This window comes from Terrapene carolina, unplaced genomic scaffold (genome assembly GCF_002925995.2).
Source record: "Terrapene carolina triunguis isolate 2854851 unplaced genomic scaffold, T_m_triunguis-2.0 Scaffold57, whole genome shotgun sequence".
Taxonomy (NCBI): Eukaryota; Metazoa; Chordata; order Testudines; family Emydidae; genus Terrapene; species Terrapene triunguis.
Genome location: NW_020664408.1, coordinates 335,536 through 352,930, shown reverse-complemented (window position 1 = coordinate 352,930; position 17,395 = coordinate 335,536). Strand labels below are relative to the sequence as shown.

The 17,395-nt window shown below is 43.0% G+C and overlaps 1 protein-coding gene across 1 annotated transcript; it reads left to right on the top strand.

Annotated features, from left to right (window-relative positions):
* The first annotated feature begins 859 nt into the window (after positions 1-859).
* LOC113407925 (interferon regulatory factor 4-like) lies at positions 860-15,855 on the top strand. The gene is made up of 8 exons (XM_026658895.1): positions 860-1,489; positions 2,231-2,417; positions 3,388-3,476; positions 4,083-4,224; positions 6,290-6,397; positions 7,857-8,210; positions 13,121-13,233; positions 15,712-15,855. The coding sequence occupies exons 1-8, from the start codon at positions 860-862 to the stop codon at positions 15,853-15,855; spliced, it is 1,767 nt and encodes a 588-aa protein (XP_026514680.1).
* Positions 15,856-17,395: the final 1,540 nt, after the last annotated feature.

Sequence of the window (17,395 nt, the reverse complement as noted above, 5' to 3'; positions counted from 1 at the left end):
CTGTAAGGCTTTTACTGCTGGGTCTCTAACGGGGAAGTGGAGGTGGAACCGCTCCGTGCTCTGCCCGGCGAGCGCTCCGAGGGCTGAAATAGTCGCTAGCACCATGAGATCAGGATGACCTTTTCCGCTCTCTGTCCCGAGGTCGGTCGGTCAGACCCACCCCCACCAGCTGCGTGGAAATGATGTTCACTAGAACAATTTAGTGATGGAAAAGTCCCAGGCTCGGCAGCAGCGGTGCACTAGTGGGTGGGTGCAAATACCAAAAACTTGGCCACTGAGTAGAAGTCATAAGGGAAACTGCAAAGCTAGGGAGCGCCACACACACTTTCAGCTACACAACGTGTCTGTGTGCGTCTTTGTGTGTAAAAATGCATCACACGTACATTTTCCCTGTCCACTCATAACTCGTGTGAATTTCCTTCATTTAGGATCTTTTCAGTCTATATCCAATTTTAGATCTGTTCAGTACGTGTCTGTGGGGACAGACATCTTGCATGTGGGTCTATGCAGATTATTACACACTTTTAGATAAATGACAGCAGCTTACTTGTATGAAGGATAGCTCAGTCTGTATCGACTTTTAGGTATAGGGATTGGTATAGTCTTGTATTGCTTGTGAATATTATAGATACACACACGTAGACTATATTATGTCCTCCATGTATGGTTTTGAAATATATCTTCTTGTGCGGACTTGTGAATTAGCATCATATGTATGCATACACCGTGTGTATGTATATACACACACACGCACTCTTAGAGATCATAGGCGCTATTTATGACTATTTGTGGTTGAGGTTTTCAAAGCAGTGCCGGGGGGTTAGTATTTACATATGAACACAGGTGTATACATGAACACATGCCCAGCTATACTCTCAGTATCTGTTTCATAAACACACACACAGGCGCGGGAGGAGCAGGTAGAGATAAATACAGCGTCTGTCGCGGTCTCTCCCTGTGCCCAGGAGCGCATCCCTGCAGTGAGGGCGCAGTAGCTCTGAATGGCAGGGCCTGCCCGACTCACCCCGCCGGGAAGAGGCTCTTGCTGGGCCTCCTGGCTGCTGTGCATCGGGGAGAGGAACTTTCTCTCTTTCCCCTCCCAGGCTCAAGCCCGGGCACAAAGTTAAGTAGCCCGGACCAGCCCACGCCAGAGGCTGCAGCTGGCGGGTCTGCGAACTCCGGCGCGTGGTTTAATAGCGGGCGCCTCTCTTCTCCTCTCCCTCCGCCCCCCTTCCCCTCCGCAAGTTGGTGCCCGGGCGTGTGCAGCGAGCAGCGGGTGCGTGGCATGAACCTGGAGAGCAGCGAGTGCGGGATGAGCTCGGTGAGCTGCGGCAACGGGAAGCTCCGCCAGTGGCTGATTGACCAGATCGACAGCGGCAAGTACCCGGGCCTGGTGTGGGAGAACGACGAGAAGAGCATCTTCCGCATCCCCTGGAAACACGCCGGCAAGCAGGACTACAACCGCGAGGAGGATGCCGCCCTCTTCAAGGTAGGGGGCGGCCAAGGGCCACTCACCCGCCCTCTGGGCGTGTCTCTGGCCGTCCTGCAGCCCCGACCCCCCTGGCCGGTGGGAGACAGGAGGGATCGAGTCCTTAGCAAGAAGACGGGGGTGGTGGGTTATCTCCCCTTGGCAGGACGTGGCTCTGAACAACACCCCGAGCTGAGCCGCTGGGGGTTCCTGCTCTCCAGCTCCGAGCTCCTTTCAGCCAGGACCCACCGAGGCCCCAGCCCGCACCGTAGAAGCCAATGGGAGTTTTGCCATTGACTTCAGCGGGAGCTGGGTCAGGGCAGGCGTAGGTCTGTCTTTTTCAAGCGCATTGGTTACTGGCTGTTGCCTGGAGCGAGGCTGTGCAGTTTCTCCCAGAATTAATGCAGTAAATTGCTTTCCACAGCAAGCCCTCTCGGGTTTGGTTTGGTTTTATTTTAACGACAGGGTTGCCAGAGTCCATATGGAACGCTTTCCCCCCTCCTTCCTTCCCCAACTGTAATGTTAAACATTTGTATGGTTACAGAACATTTATTTCTGCATCCACCCTGTCACTTTTCTTCTTTCTCTTACTATTTTCTCTTGCCTTCAATACTGTTCTTACCAAGAACCCACCTCCCATATACTTTAGCATAAACCAATAGGGAATAAATTCTCCACTCAAGTGCTATTTCAGCTTTTGTGATTGTATACCTATAGCTTGATTTTTTTCTCTTTCTTTTTGAACATTTGAAACGTTTTCAGGCTTGGGCTCTTTTTAAAGGAAAGTTCAGAGAGGGCATTGATAAACCAGATCCCCCAACTTGGAAGACAAGGCTACGGTGTGCTTTGAACAAGAGCAATGACTTTGAAGAACTGGTTGAGAGAAGCCAGCTGGATATTTCTGATCCATATAAAGTGTACAGAATAGTGCCAGAAGGAGCTAAAAAAGGTAGGCCATCTTAGATTTTACATACATTTAAAGTCTCCTTTTCCAGTGTGCAAAAACTGAAGAGATGTAAGTCACTCGTGTCATGTATAACCATACAGTCACTCGTGTCAGACTTGGTAGCAATCAATACAATAAACAAGATGTGCAATACTCAAGTACGTCTTATTTGGATAAATTTCCCTTTGACTTACATTGCCTGAAAAAGAATGGTAGGAGTCTGAATCGTAGCATTTGAAAAAATACTCCTTTGTTGGAGGTACAGGCATGCAGTATGTAAATTACTGGAGGGCTTAATCTTGGGTGTACAGCCTCTATTTCAGTTTTAAATAAAGTGACGCCTGTCTTAAGCAACCACTCAAGAGACAGGCAAAAATAAGTTTGCTTAATGGAAGTGGACTTCAAATAAAGGTGGAGCAGACCTGAACTCGTTATGAGCCAGATTGTGCCTGACTACTTCAGGGGTGAGCAAGGTTAGAGGAGTGCATTATCCTCCCTAGCCCTCTTTGCCTCTGCATAGCAGTCAAGTATGGTCACAGTCCTGGCACTCCCCTGTGCCCCTATTTTTCTAGAAGCCCCAGACCCTCAAGACACCCCCAAAAGGACACACAGCAGGCAGGGCCATCAGTCATCCCTCCTATGCACTGGCCATCAGAGCTGGATGGGCACATAAAGGAAATATGCTGCACCCCTTGAAGGGATGTGAGCAGCAAGTGCTCTTTCTTCATGCACTGGGAAGCTCTGGGAGACAGAATTCCTCCTAAAGGTCCCTCTGCATCACTCCCACTGTAGGCCAGTATGTACAAAGCACAATCAAGCCCTGTGTGTTTGGGGATGGTGTAGGATGGTCTCTTAAGAGAGGAGATTGCTTATTAAGGATGGTCCCTTGTACAAATTCCTTTGCAGTAGATTATTTTCAAGTTTCTTTAAGATATGGTTAGTAACTTTGTTTTTATCCTCATCATGTATGTAGGAGCAAAACAACTCAGCCTAGAGGATCAACAGATAATGATGAACCATCCGTACACAATGACTTCTCCTTATACTTCACTACAGGCTCAGGTACAGTATCAGTCATGTGTTATTTTTTGGCTTGTTTGTTAGGTGCCGATTGAGCTAATTTTTGCAGGACCGTATTATACTACAAGACTTTCTATTCTGGTCTACCACCATTTAGTTCTGCTTGGAAAAAAGACTTTTTTATAAGAAACCGAGAAATCTGTAAGCAATGTTTTCATCATGTGAAACCACAGGGTAGCTGATCCATCTGGGATTTTTTAAAATGTGAATTACAGCTCTGTTTTGTTAGATATTTTTGGTAAAAATGGATGTATTGCCCTAGTACTTCTGGTGCCAGAAATTGAACATATGATGAAACAGATATTCTACAGTAATGTTTTGCAACAGTGCTCCAGTTGCCTATTATAATTTTGTCATGTTTATAGTTTACACTAATGGTGACATGCATCTCATTTGAAAGCCTCCTTCTTTTGGCAAAATATCATCCAGGTGGTCTGTGTGATATTTTGATCTACAAGAGATATGGGAGAACAAATAACAAAAGGACTCATGCAGAACTAAGGAAACTTTCTAATATGGGAGATTATGTGAAAGGTAGCATCAATTCTGATTACAGCCAAATAAAATAATGTCTCATTAAATGAACAGGTGTCAAACTACATGGTACCTCATGAACGTAACTGGAGAGATTTTGCCCCAGAGCAGCCACACCCTGACATCCCCTACCAATGCCCAAGTGTTCCTTTTGCAGCTCGCAGTCACCATTGGCAAGGTCCTGCTTGTGAAAACGGTAAGAACATCTCCTTGGAGGTCAATTGCTTGCTAATCTAAAGAGACAATATGTGACCACCATAGAAGGACCACAGATTTCATATTTGTTATTCATAGCTTCAGTGGCATAAGTATTGATGGCTTGATTTTCAGAAGTTCTGAGCATCCTTCAATGACGGCTGCAGGTGATCAGCACCTCTGACTATCATCCATATTGACACTTATTGTTGTTTTATTTTATTTTATTTTATTTTATTCTTTTATTTGTTTTACTGTAGAGCCTAGGAGTCTTAGTCATCACCATAGCATCTCATATTGCCAACCCCAAGCATTCAAAAATTGAGTCAGCCCCCCACCAATGATTTATAAATGACTATGTATAGATAATTTTTTTATTTGCCTTCTGATTTTTAAGTCTCTATGGTTCACATTTTTCACGTTTTTCTCCACAATCATGTAGGTTAGAAACTTACTTCCCTCCCCCCCCCCCCAAAGGAAAGCTGAGATTCTCACATAATCTAAGTATCGTTAGAGTTGGCAACACTGAATCTGAGCACCTGAAAAATATGCGAAGTAGGGAAGTCTTTACCTTATGTGGGGAACTGAGGTACACAGCGATTAAGTGACTTGTTCCATGGTGACACAGGAGGTCTGTAGAAGAGCTAGAAATTGAGCCCGGATTTCCTGAGTTGCAGTCTAGTGTCTTATTCACATGATCATCCATTGTGCCATGTATGGCTGCAGGCTCAGACTCTCAAGGGATATATGCTCATTTCAGTATGCAGGGATTTGCTCCATAAGTACAGCTCCCCACACATCCATATGAGAATAATCTTGCAAAAAGTAGAAATCCTTAGTCCAAGATGAGATGAGGAAAGAATACTTAAAGTGCACAGGGTATTAGAACTACAAAATGCAGTCCTTTCCTGGTTTAAGTGCAATGAAATAAACTTCTGTTTACACTTGTCTACTGACAACTGAACACTCTGCCCTGATTTACACCCCATGCAATAGTTACTTCAATGGGGTAGTGAATGTACGTTTTGGTCCTTATGATCTGTTGAACTTATGCTGAATAGAAATACTAATTTTGAAATGAAAAGTGTCATTTGGGGTCAGAGGGCATTCTGAAGACACAAGAAATGGAGGGCCTTCTATCTCTGTGGCTTAAAAGAAAATGAGTAAATCCCCAATGCAGCAAAGCATTTAAACCCGTGCTTAATGGGTCAATGGGATGTGAGCATATGCTTAAAATTAAGCACATGCTTAAGTGTTTTTTGTATAGGGATGGATGTAAACAAATTCTCAAGTGTTTTCCTGTCTCAGGGTCTAAGTGCTGCATTAAGCTTGTATCAGAGAATTGGGCAATAGTGGCTTACTCACTGGATTGTTTTGTTTGTCAACAGTCACTCACATATGCCCTTGGCATAAGTTAAAAAGTGAAGTAGCTTTGAGAAGAGTCAAATCTGTCTATGGGAAAGAGTAGTGTATCTTACCTGTGTCATAAATATTGTGTTTATGATATAAAGCCCTTTGAAGTCAATGCTAAGATTCCTGTTGACTTCAAGGGACTTTGGACAGGTGTTATCACATTTCAGTTTGCCTCAATATTATCTCACTCACAGGAAGGGATAGCTTGGGAAAGGACTAATGTTGGCTGTAGTATTAAATACTCTACTGCAGGAGAATCTCTTTTCCCTACAATTACCTTCTTTCTTTAACACAATTAAAGACATAATGACTTTGAATATTTGAGTTGCCTTTGATAAAACTCCTTAAGACCTGTGAGAATGAATGGATTATTTTTCATCAGCTTCCAAGAACACCATTATCTAGTTAAAATGCAGATTATTTCTGTGGGCGAATAATATGCATTGATATGGTTAGGTAAAAGAACAACATTTAAAAAATCCAAATAAGAAAAATCTAGGTAACATTTTGAGTGGATAAAATGTTTTGGTCAAGGGGAAGTTTTTTTTATAGAGCTGGAGCTCAGAAACTCTCACATGCATAGCTGTGAACTCTAAATTTGTTCTTGGGTTTTAGATAGCTAGATATCATTTGACTTTTTTTTGTGAAAACAGGTTGTCAGGTGACTGGAACCTTTTATGCTTGTGCACCATCTGAGTCACAGACTCCTGGGATCCCAATAGAGCCAAGCATAAGGTCTGGTGAAGCTCTTGCACTATCAGGTAAGTCTACAACACCAGGCTTTCATGGTGAACCATCCAGGAGGCTCTCCTTATAATTTTCCAAGTAAATGTTTACTCACTGTTTATAGGGACTTCATTGGTGAGTGAAAGTGACATTTCCTTTCCAAATGAGTTCTGTGCATATACACTTAGGCCTCAGTTCAGCAAGATTTTTAAACACATGTGGAACTTTAAGCACTTGAGTAGTCCTCACTGAAATCTGTAACTCAGATTAAGATCAATGGGATCATTCATGTGCTTAAAGTTACACACGCTTAAGTACTTTGCTCTTTCAAGCAAATTTCAAGCAAATTCTTGGTTGCTCCTCAGTGGGTCGTCAGATAGGACAACTGCTGACAGGGGAAGCAGATTCTTCTTTAGCTCACCACAAAGCCATATTGCTTTTGGATTCAGAGGTCTAGAGTTTTTTGTTTTGTTTTTTAAACCTGGACCATATCCTTTCTGAAAAATACTATTCCTTTGTTCAACATTTTGTCATATGGATACTTTTCTGTCTTCTCTGTTGACTGCATCAGGATTTGCAGCATTTATTTATCCTTGATAAAATAAAACCTCTCGGTACTTTGGTGATGGCACTTTCACTCTCTGAAAAGAAATCTGTTCAGCCAGCTTTGCAGTCGTTCAGACTTAAGGGATTTTTTATTTTTATTTTATTCCTTATGTGGAAATGTAGGAGCTAGTTTGGTTTTTAAACTAACAATGGAAATTATATGGAGAAATTGACAATGCAACATTAAGGGGAGAGACTTGGCTGGCAAATGACAGAGTTAAGCACACACCTAAGTGCCCTTCCTGAGCAGGGCTGCTGTCCCAAATGGGTCTATTTGCACAGCCCTCCACCAGGATCGAGCCCTTAACAATCACTCTCCTGTGTCGAGTGACCACTTTAAAACTATGCCTAAGATTTCAAATATAATTTTGTCTGCGTTTCAGTCAAAGACCACTTCTATTAGGCAACTGATTGCATTTTTGCAAGTCTTGTGGGCAGTTGCTTAACAAGGTTACATACAACATCTTGAGAGAAGCATAGCTATTTTCTGATGTATCTAGGAGAACATACTGAGATTGAGCTTTAATTCCAACTATACCTGTGAAGTACAAACACTTTTTCCCCCACTAATGAAAATATGCAGCTTGCCAGGCATTAATATCTAGCATATTTTCTGCTGTCTGCATCACAGGATATTCGGTTCCCACTCCAGGGGCCTGTATTGGTAGAAGCTGGTGTTGGAGTTTGTGCTTCCATATTTCATTATTTCAATTCAATCTATGTTTTTCCCTAAATCAGGGCTAAATTCTGAGAGATGTTGAGTATTAGAAATGATAGGTGCATAGTACCTTGCAAGATCTGGCCCATTGGCCTTAATAGTACTGCGATATAATGCAAAATACTCACAATATTGAACGGCAGTAATTTTTTTCTGAAATATACTTACAGACTGTCGACTACACATCTGTCTATATTACCGTGAAATACTGGTGAAAGAGATGACGACTTCAAGTCCCGAAGGCTGTAGAATATCTCATGCCCAAAATTATGAGGTCAGCAGCTTGGATCAAGTTATCTTCCCCTATCCAGAAGATAATGGCCAGAGGAAAAACATAGAAAAATTACTGAGCCACTTGGAACGAGGAGTAATACTCTGGATGGCACCTGATGGGCTTTATGCTAAGAGACTTTGTCAAAGCAGGATCTACTGGGATGGACCTCTGGCGATATGCAGTGACAGGCCAAATAAACTGGAAAGGGAGCAGACCTGCAAACTTTTTGATACTCAGCAATTTTTAGCAGGTAATTCTCAATTTAGGTTACAAGTTGTCTATATAAATGTCACCAAATCACTGTCATTGTGGTTCCAGATGGGCACTATTAAAGGGCTCTTTGCACTAAATTACTCCCACCAAAGTGGTTGGGAGACGCAGGTGCTCAGCTGCTCTCTGGATGTGGCCCTATATGTAGGTGTTAGAAGAGCACAGTCTCGGAATAGTGTTTTATTTGTATATTACTATGGTTAGTTCTGCTTTTGATACACTTATGTGGCTCCCATTGAAAGTAATGGGAACCACTCATGCTCAATTGAGGACAAGGTAAGGCCTGTGTCACTTTATACTGAGTGGGAGGAGCCCAACAAAATAGTCCTTCTTAAGATTGGATAGTAGATGGGACCACATTCTGATTTTGGATCCAGTGGTGTAAATCTTGAGTAACTCCATTGTCTTCAGTTGATTTACTCCAGACCTATGCCGGTGTGTATCTGAAATCTGACCCAGAGTATTTAAACATCAGCAAGTATTAATCCCAACAGATATTTTTTTAAATCTGTGTTTTGGTGTGTGCGTGTGTCTGTATTTAAACAAATACACGGGAAAATATTTGTGGGCTGAATTTATAAACTCTGACTTTCAACAATCATCCTATTAACTAATGGCATAGGGCAAGACTGTAACTTGCCCAACACACCTGCAAAAGCGAGTCAGATGTTTGAAGGCATGCCCTCAACCCCCTGCGCTGGTTATTTGTATTGTGGGTAGCAGAATGGAGGGGAAAACAGTCTCACAGGGATACTGCTGCTCTGGGAAGGGAGTGGATGGAGTCTTGGCTCCAATTTCCAAGATGGTGACCAGCACTTCTGAGCTAACACAGAGAGGTGAGCAACCTGCTCCAGGGAAAGGGGTGGACACAGATCCCTTACTCCAGGGGAGGGGAAGTAGAGAAACAAGCAGCACAATTATATGCTGCCCCTTACTAGGGCTTGTGGCAGAGCTACAGTTGAGCTCTTAAGTTTTAGAGTGGCATGGTCTCCCTTCTGTGCAGGACACCTTACTGCCTTTCAGACCTATATATTGGTATAAGTTACAGTTTTGTAGAAAAATAATGCAATGCTTTAAAAAAATACCCCAAATGAGCCACTGCCTTTAAAATACTTCATTTTCCAGGCTTTGATGTGTCATCCTAGCAGAATTATCAAGCACCATATGCATTTAAACACACATCTGAAGAGGATATGAAAATTGACAGTTAAAAAGGGGAATTTGAGCTGAATTTATGGGGTTACAACTTCTATTGTATGCTAATTGTAAGATGTATCGTTATGCCTGCAATCATGTGCCTGGAAGTCCCTTTTCCTTTTTCAGATGCCACTTTAAATTTAATCTGGCTCTTCCAAACCATTCACAGGATATGTGGCAGTATTTTTTTAGAAGCCTGTTCCCAAAGGTTAACTTAAGCACAGTTTTCTAAGCTATGTGTGTGCAAATGCATCTGGAAACATGTGCACAATTGCATGCTTAATTTGTGTGCAGTTATCACAATAGTATGTGCAAATTGGGCTGTAACGTGCAGCTAGCCAGATAACTTCTTAAGTGACTATTTTGCCATGCACATACCATAGCTACATATTAATTTTGGTTAGTGAGCTCCCAAGTTAAGTGCGCATTTGGGTGTGGACAGTCAGGAAATCAGACCCTTAGGGGATGGAAACACTCAGGACTTCTACTAAGAGATGCATGTCCCAAAGAATTCACAGAAGGAAGGTGCAGAACCAGGGCTGTGGCCTTTAGTTGATACAGCTGTGTCTTGGTGCAGGGATATGTCCATATGGGACTCACTGAAAGGCTGGGCTTTGTGATTCTGACATATAGTACAGGGGTGACCAGATTCTAATGTCTGGGTTACTTATGGAGAGATCTGAGTGCTGACTTTAGCAAACCAGGAGAGGGAGAGAATTTAGAGAAGGCTCAAAGACTGGAATAGGAGAAGGGTATGAAGGGGTGTTAAGGAGGCAGGCATGGGTGGAGAGTAGGCAGTTGGAGCTAGAATAGAAGGAAATGAGACCTGATTTGGGGAGGCATGTGAAAACCTAACAGTTGAAGTCTGAATTTGATCCAGGAGATGAGAGGGAGTCAGTGGAGCTGGTTGAAGAGCGAAGTGACATGCTCAGAGCAGTGAGAGGACCTCAAGTACATGTTTCATGCGTTTGGAAGAGCTGGGATTCTCTGACTCTCTTTCATATTGAAGATTATTCTTACTACTGAAACCCTTCATGGGCCAACTCCCTTCTCTATCCCATCTCTTCCCTGGGCTATAATGCTGCAATACTTTGAGAATCACTGAGGCTGAGGGCTTGTCTACACTTACTGGGGAATTGACGCGCGATGCATCGGTGGTTGATTTAGCGGGTCTAGTGAAGACCTGCTATATCTACCGCAGATCGCTCTCCCGTCGACTCCTGTATTCCACCTGAACGAGAAGCGCAAGGGGAGTCAACGGGAGAGCATTTCCCGTTGACATCGCCTTGTGTGGACCCCGTGGTAAGTAGATCTAAGTACGTCGACTTCAGCTACGTTATTCACATAGCTGAAGTTGCATAACTTAGATCGATCTCCCTCTGTAGTGTAGACAAGGCCTGAGTAAAATTCTGTGACAGAAGAGGGGTAGGGATGGGGTTCTTTCCCCAGTAGTAACACGGGGACTAATTAATCAGGAGTTGCACTGAACCCAGACTCCTCCTTGCCCTCTCTTATGACACCTAAGTGAATGCAGTGTTGGATGATCATACCGAAGAACTGAAAGTCTCCCCCTCTGCTCCTAGCAGGTTGTGAGTGGTTTTAGGGCTTGTTGGAAATAGAGAGAGAGAACATTACCTACTTTTTTTGTTACAAATAGAGTACAGTTCTCTTTGCATTAATTATTAATTATTAATTTATCATAAATCATTATAATTTATTATTCAGTAGAAACTAGAGGTCTCAACTGAGACTAGCGCCCCATTGTGCAGGGCACTGTGTTTACACAGAGTAAGAAACAGTCCCTGCCCTAAAGAGCAATGTATTTTAACCCAAGAGGAGCCCTCTTGTAAACATCTCCCCCATACAGGGAATAATTTGCCTAATAATATAAATATGTATATATTTGAGAGGCAGTATTGCCTAGTGACTAGAGCACTGGACTGGAATTCAGGAGACCCGGGTTCTATTCCTGACTCTGCCACTGTCCTGCTGAGAGACCTTGCACAAATTACTTCCCCTCTCTGTGCCTCAGTATCCACATCTGTGAAATGGGGATAATGATACTGATGTCCTTGGTAAAGTGCTTGGAACTCTGTGGATTAAATGTGCTGTATAAGAGCTATATGGTATTGTTGTTGTTATTGTTTATTAGACTCAGAGGATGACTATAACCAAATTTGCACTTTTGAGATTTTTGTTGTACTGTATTATAAACTAACATTTTTGATGATGTTATGTTGTGCCTAAAGAATTCTCAGTGCTTTACAGAGCAATAAAAGGGATGGAATCCTGGCCCTATTGAAGACAATGGCAAGACTCCCATTGACTTCAGTGGGGCCAGGATTTCACCCAAAGTGCCTTCTCTACAGAGTTTGCAGTATAAAAATAGACATGACCCAACAAGTGACAGCAGCAGAGAGGGGAAAAGAGGATGAGGGGGGCAATGAAAGGTCACAGATGTTGCTGTATTTGAGCCTGGCCCTTTTCAAAGGGTCTGTCCACACTGCAATCTGAGATGTGATTGCAGCTTGGGTAGTCAGACCCACACTGGCTTTCCCTGTGCTAAAATGGCTAAAAATAACAACACTGATGTGGTAGCGGGGGCTCCAGTGTGGACTATACAAGCATGCTGGGGACCCCAGGGACCTATGTGCATTGCTAGCCCATGCAGCCTCATTCAGACTGCTATTTTTAGCTCTGCTAGTGAGACTATGTCTACCTGCACTGTAATCACACCTCCGATTGCAATGTAGACATACCCTTAGAAAGAGCTGACATGAGATCTCAGGGACCCTGGCTCCTGTAGTAGAAGAGAAAGGCAAACCATCCAGAAAATATGTGATCTGAACTAATTACATTCCTGTGGATTCATGACCTGGGGCGGCGGGGGGGGGGGGGGTAATTGGACAGTATGCAGACACTAACATGGTTCTGTTTGGGCCTGCTCCTGCTCCCACTGAAGCCATTGTCTTAAGTGGGAGCAAGATCAAACCCTTACAAAGGTGTACCAGCTGCATTGTAAGCTAGTCCTGAGATTCGCCATCTACTTTCTAATGAACAATCCATCTTCTGATGTTCGATCATCACAAGTAGTGGGCACAGAACTGTAGTTTGAAGTCAAAGAGTAAACACTTTTGTTACTTAAATTGCTCTCAGTTCTACTCTTAAGGGTGACAGGCCCTCCTGCAACATCTCAGCACCATTGTTTTTGAAAGAAGCCGTGCAAAGTGACTTACATAGCATGATCCTTCTGAAATGTATGTGTGGATAGGAGAAATGTAAACTGGCAAAGTTAAAAAGTCCTGAAGAACGTTTCAGAAGTTTCTGTTGTTAAGCCAAACACAAGTATGAATCTAAGGAAATCCCAATTGCTGTTTATATGAAATTACTCAAAATGCAATACAGATAGAATTAGCTCTTGGGGGGGACGACAAAGTTTTCAGCTATTTGTCCCTTGCTCTCTCCTTGATCTGTGGCAAAATCTCCAAGATTACTTTTCTATGCTGGTATCTCTCCTTTCTCCCAGACTCGCTTTTCCTTTGCTAGACCCTGTCATCACTTTTGCCAGTTGTCCAATAGAACCTCTTCATCGCTCCTGTAGTCTGCTGTTCTGCTCCAAGGTCCTTCATTACTAACTCTGGAACTCAGCCATTGATGGTGAGGATTTTCTGAACATATCTTTTCTGTCTTCAGAACTGCAAGCTTTTGCCCACCATGGACGTCCATTGCCTAGATTCCAGGTTGCTCTGTGTTTTGGAGAGGAATTTCCAGACCCACAAAGACAGAGGAAGCTAATTACAGCCCACGTAAGTATGATTTATTTCATTTCTTAGTGTAAAATGAAGGGTATGTGAATCTGCCAGGCAGCCTTCTCTACCGCTCATCAGTAAGCTGTGAGGGATGCTGTATATCCTAGTGGATAGGGCACTGGGCTGGGAGACCTGGGTTCACTTCCCTGCTCTGCCATTAGCCCGCTGGCAAGTCATGACCTGTCCTGTGCCTCAGTTTCCCCATCTGTAAAAATGAGGATAAGAAGACTGACTTTCTTTGTAAAGCGCTTTGCGATCTACTGATTAAAGCACTTTAGAGGAGTGATTATGACTATTGGCTAAATGGAACAGCTTGGCTAGTGTCAACCATGTGACACTAGTAAGCAGGGCCTTGCATAGAATATGATTACATGGCGCATAGTTGTGGATTCTTTTAAAATTGCCACATAAGTGTGCTGCAGCATCTAAGCTTTCTCAGAGATACCCTCTCCCCTTTCGCCCCTCCTAGCCTCTGGTGTCTGCATCGCAAAATGCCATAGCAGACTGAGGCAGGCTTTACTGCTTGGGTTACTCTTGCTTCACCTCTTGGCAGTAAACTTCATAACCCTGGGCCTTGACTATACTGCCGACTTTTACATTCATTTCCCTGCAGTAGTGCAGCTGCACCAGTGTAAGCAATAGTGGAGGCTGGGATCAGCCGCTTTCCAAAAACCGAGCTCCACAATGGAGATGTACCCATGGTCTCCCCGCCCACCTAGAGGCAGGGTTTAGTTTATTGCCCTTATCTCTGAGGTGGGAGAATATTGGTGTTTAATTTTGTAAGTCATCCAGGTGCTAAGGTGATGGGCCATAGATTTTTGTAATAAAATAATTACCTTCCCGTTACTAGTTATGTGACTTCCTTACCACTATCTGCCTGCAATGCATTGCCCTGTGGTTCCCCTGGGTGGAGGATTATAGCTTTCAAGTTCAGTTTGCTGTCCTACCCAGACATCTTCTGTTTGAATGAATGTTCCCATGGTCAGGTTAGCTTTTTCTCCCGTTCAGAGATCCTCTAACTCTAACACATGCCCCCCTAACCCAGACATCAGTCCTGGATCTTTAGATTGCTGGGGAGTATCGGGCCAGGAATACAATGGAGTAATTATTTGAGCAAAGATCAGGGATATCATTGGACCTCAAGCCTCCTCATTCCTTACTTAGGCCCCCAATAGTACAAATTCTCTCCACCATCCATAACACCTCCCACTTCCCAACCACTCCCTCTCCTCCCATCTGCTTTGTACATTTCTGGCCCCCCTTCAAAGTACCCTTTCCCCACAGCCCTCCTCTCCTCAAACATATTCTCCCCCCTGTTCACAAAGACTCTCCTCTGAGCCTGTGCCCACTGCCCCCCCCCCCACCTCTCAGTGAGTTTGTTCTCTCCTCCAGCGCTCTGCCTCATACCTGAACCTTGTTATGCTGGCTGGCAGCTCAATTTCTTCTCTGGAATTGGCTCAGCCCCTGCCTTGGGCCCCCCTGTTCTGCACTTGGAACTGGTGGAGGATGGGGAGGGTGGGAACTAAGCAGGTTCCATAGAGCACCCAGTTGCATGGTTGCCCAGCAGAGGCCCAGAACAGCCCCTAGCAGCAGGCGGCTACACCTGCAGCTGCCTCCTTCTTGTCCAGATGACCAGTCCAACAGCTGATGAGGGGAAGTGGAGAGAGATTGCTGAATTGCTGCAGTCAGCATCATCCTCAAACTCCTGTCCCATCTTCCATTGCCGATGTCAGCTGAAAGCTAGGGAGGACATGTTCTTCTCCCTGCCACCCACACACCTTTCCTCCATAAAATGATGTCTATGCAGGGATGTGTCTAAATGTTTAGAGGATCTCGGATCTTTTCTCAGAACATATTTGCTCCCCATTTATAAGTCTCAAGTTTTTATATCCTAGGAGTGAAAGTTAAGTATTTAACTAAGGCACTGTGCAAAGCTGGGGACCCTTGGGGCTAGTGAGACAAGCGAAATGAGTAGAGCCTCTCAAACATTGCCCAAAAGCTTGGCCATATTAGACCAGTGCAATGCTGAACAGATACAGTTAGGGATGAATGGACATACAATAATATTTAAATTTAGAAACGTTCAACTTGGACTCAGAATAAGGGACAGATTTTTAAAGTTAAGCATGTGAAACTGGGCCTGCATTTGGCCGTGCCTAATTTAGCCACGGAAATATGGGCACAAACAAATCAGGCATCACATGCACATATGGACTAGCTGACAGGGCACATTTGCAAACGCATGCTTTATGCAATGGGTATTTGTCGGCAAAAACTGCAGCTAGCTCTAAAAATCTGGAGTCGAAGTAAAGGCAGAGCTCAATGAGAACAGAGTGCATTTTCTTTCCATTTTGGTATGCGGAACTGTTTTATTTTGCCTTGTTTTTAACATCTTTTTATTGTTGAGTAAATAGCTAATACGAACGATATGGAACATGCTATCACGCTTCAATAACATTTTTATCTGTTGTTAAGGTTGAGCCAATGTTTGCAAGGCAGCTGTATTACTTTGCTCAACAAAACAGTGGACATTTTCTGAGAGGCTATGATTTACCAGAACATGTCACTAGTCCAGAGGATTACCACAGATCTATTCGCCATTCCTCCATTCAAGAATAATCTCCTCAGAAGGAGCGTGTTTAAGGCTTTGTAAAGATGATGCATATTGGAAGAACAGAGCTGGTTCACATTTTGGGGATCCAAATCACAGCTGGATTTATTCAGGAAAACAAAGTCTCAGAGACTGGAAAATGAACTAGAACAACAGTATTGTACAATAGAAACGACGAGGCTTCAAGATTTGGATGATACATCTCACATAGATTCTGCGGTTGCTGGGGATAACTGTGAAAACTGACAAAATGTTTGATATGTTTACATTGTTTAAACGTTCTCCATGGTTTGAGGATGACTTCTTGCTGAAGACTTAAATTCAGAGTTTACAATGTTATGATATTTGCAGAGCTATTTATTTGTGATTACAAATCTCAGGGCAGGGAAATATATTGGCAGTATTCCCAGCATGAAGCTGTAGCTACTGTGGGAAAGATGGCACACAAGTGGCCTAGGCATCCATAAATGTTATGTTGTGAATAGTGGTTAAGAATTTAGATTGTTAAGCGTGGTAAACTTTTTATGCCTATATTCTTCTATGAAAGTTTCAGTGTGTATTTTTTTAAAAAATCCAGTCCTAATGAGATATATATTTTTAATGCCTGACATTTCTCTTCAAAGTGAATTTTGTCATTATTACTGCTGTTAGTGGATTGATACTCATAACAGCACTTAGAAGAGTTCTCTAGATGGTGTATTTGGGGTAGTACATTGTGAAGGGTGGTCATTTAACATTGCAGAGTCAGCAGGCAACTGATGCTTCTCTCTAACAATCTCTAGATCTGGGAGTTTTTGCTGTCTGTGTTGCAGGTGGGACCATTGACTTGAATCTAGACCCTAGAATAAAACAGGTTTTTGAGAAAGTAACTGTAATCTTTGATAATTATTCTTTCATATATGATTCTTTTTTGGTGGTCATTCTCATTGGCACATATATGTAACATGAAATAGATTTCCAAGGTACATTTGTATAGATTTGGTAAATATTCACAAAAAGAGTCGTTGACTTACACAAGGTCAAATTCTGCTCTTGGCTGTGCACCTACAGCTCCCTTCCTCCTGTGCAGAAGTCAGTGGGAGCCAGGTATCCAAAGAAGAGCAGGCTTTGGCCCATAGTATTAGTAGAGCTGGGAATATGTATCCTAACTTTTGTTTTAAAAAGTAAAAAAGAAAAAAAAAAGTATAATTTCAGGAGATTTACAACTTTTAATGCTGGGGTCTTGATTATTTGCTTGCATGTGCAAATGAACTTGGAACTCCTTTGTATGGCAAAGAGAGAGAGAGAGATCTGTCAATATTGGTGTGTATGTGTGTGTGTATATATATATATATAAGTGAAATTCTACAGTCTATGTTATGCAGGAGGTCAGACTAGATGATCATAATGGTCTGTTCTGGCCTTAAAAATCTGTGAATTCATATTTCTCATGCCAGAAAGATCCTCTCCATGGTTAGAAATACATTTTGCTTGAATTTCTAGCTAGAACAAAATTGTATATGGTCTGACAGCAGACTCACATTCTAGGGAACTTTAATTTATACATCT

What these genes read in the sequence shown, in the direction of transcription:
- LOC113407925 (XM_026658895.1), top strand. Translation starts at nt 860, where the DNA reads ATGCCCAGCTATACTCTCAGTATCTGTTTCATAAACACACACACAGGC. An exon ending in GCCAGAAGGAGCTAAAAAAG is followed by an intron (nt 2,418 to 3,387) that starts GTAGGCCATCTT and finishes TCATGTATGTAG; the next exon opens with GAGCAAAACAACTCAGCCTA. An exon ending in ATACTTCACTACAGGCTCAG is followed by an intron (nt 3,477 to 4,082) that starts GTACAGTATCAG and finishes TTAAATGAACAG; the next exon opens with GTGTCAAACTACATGGTACC.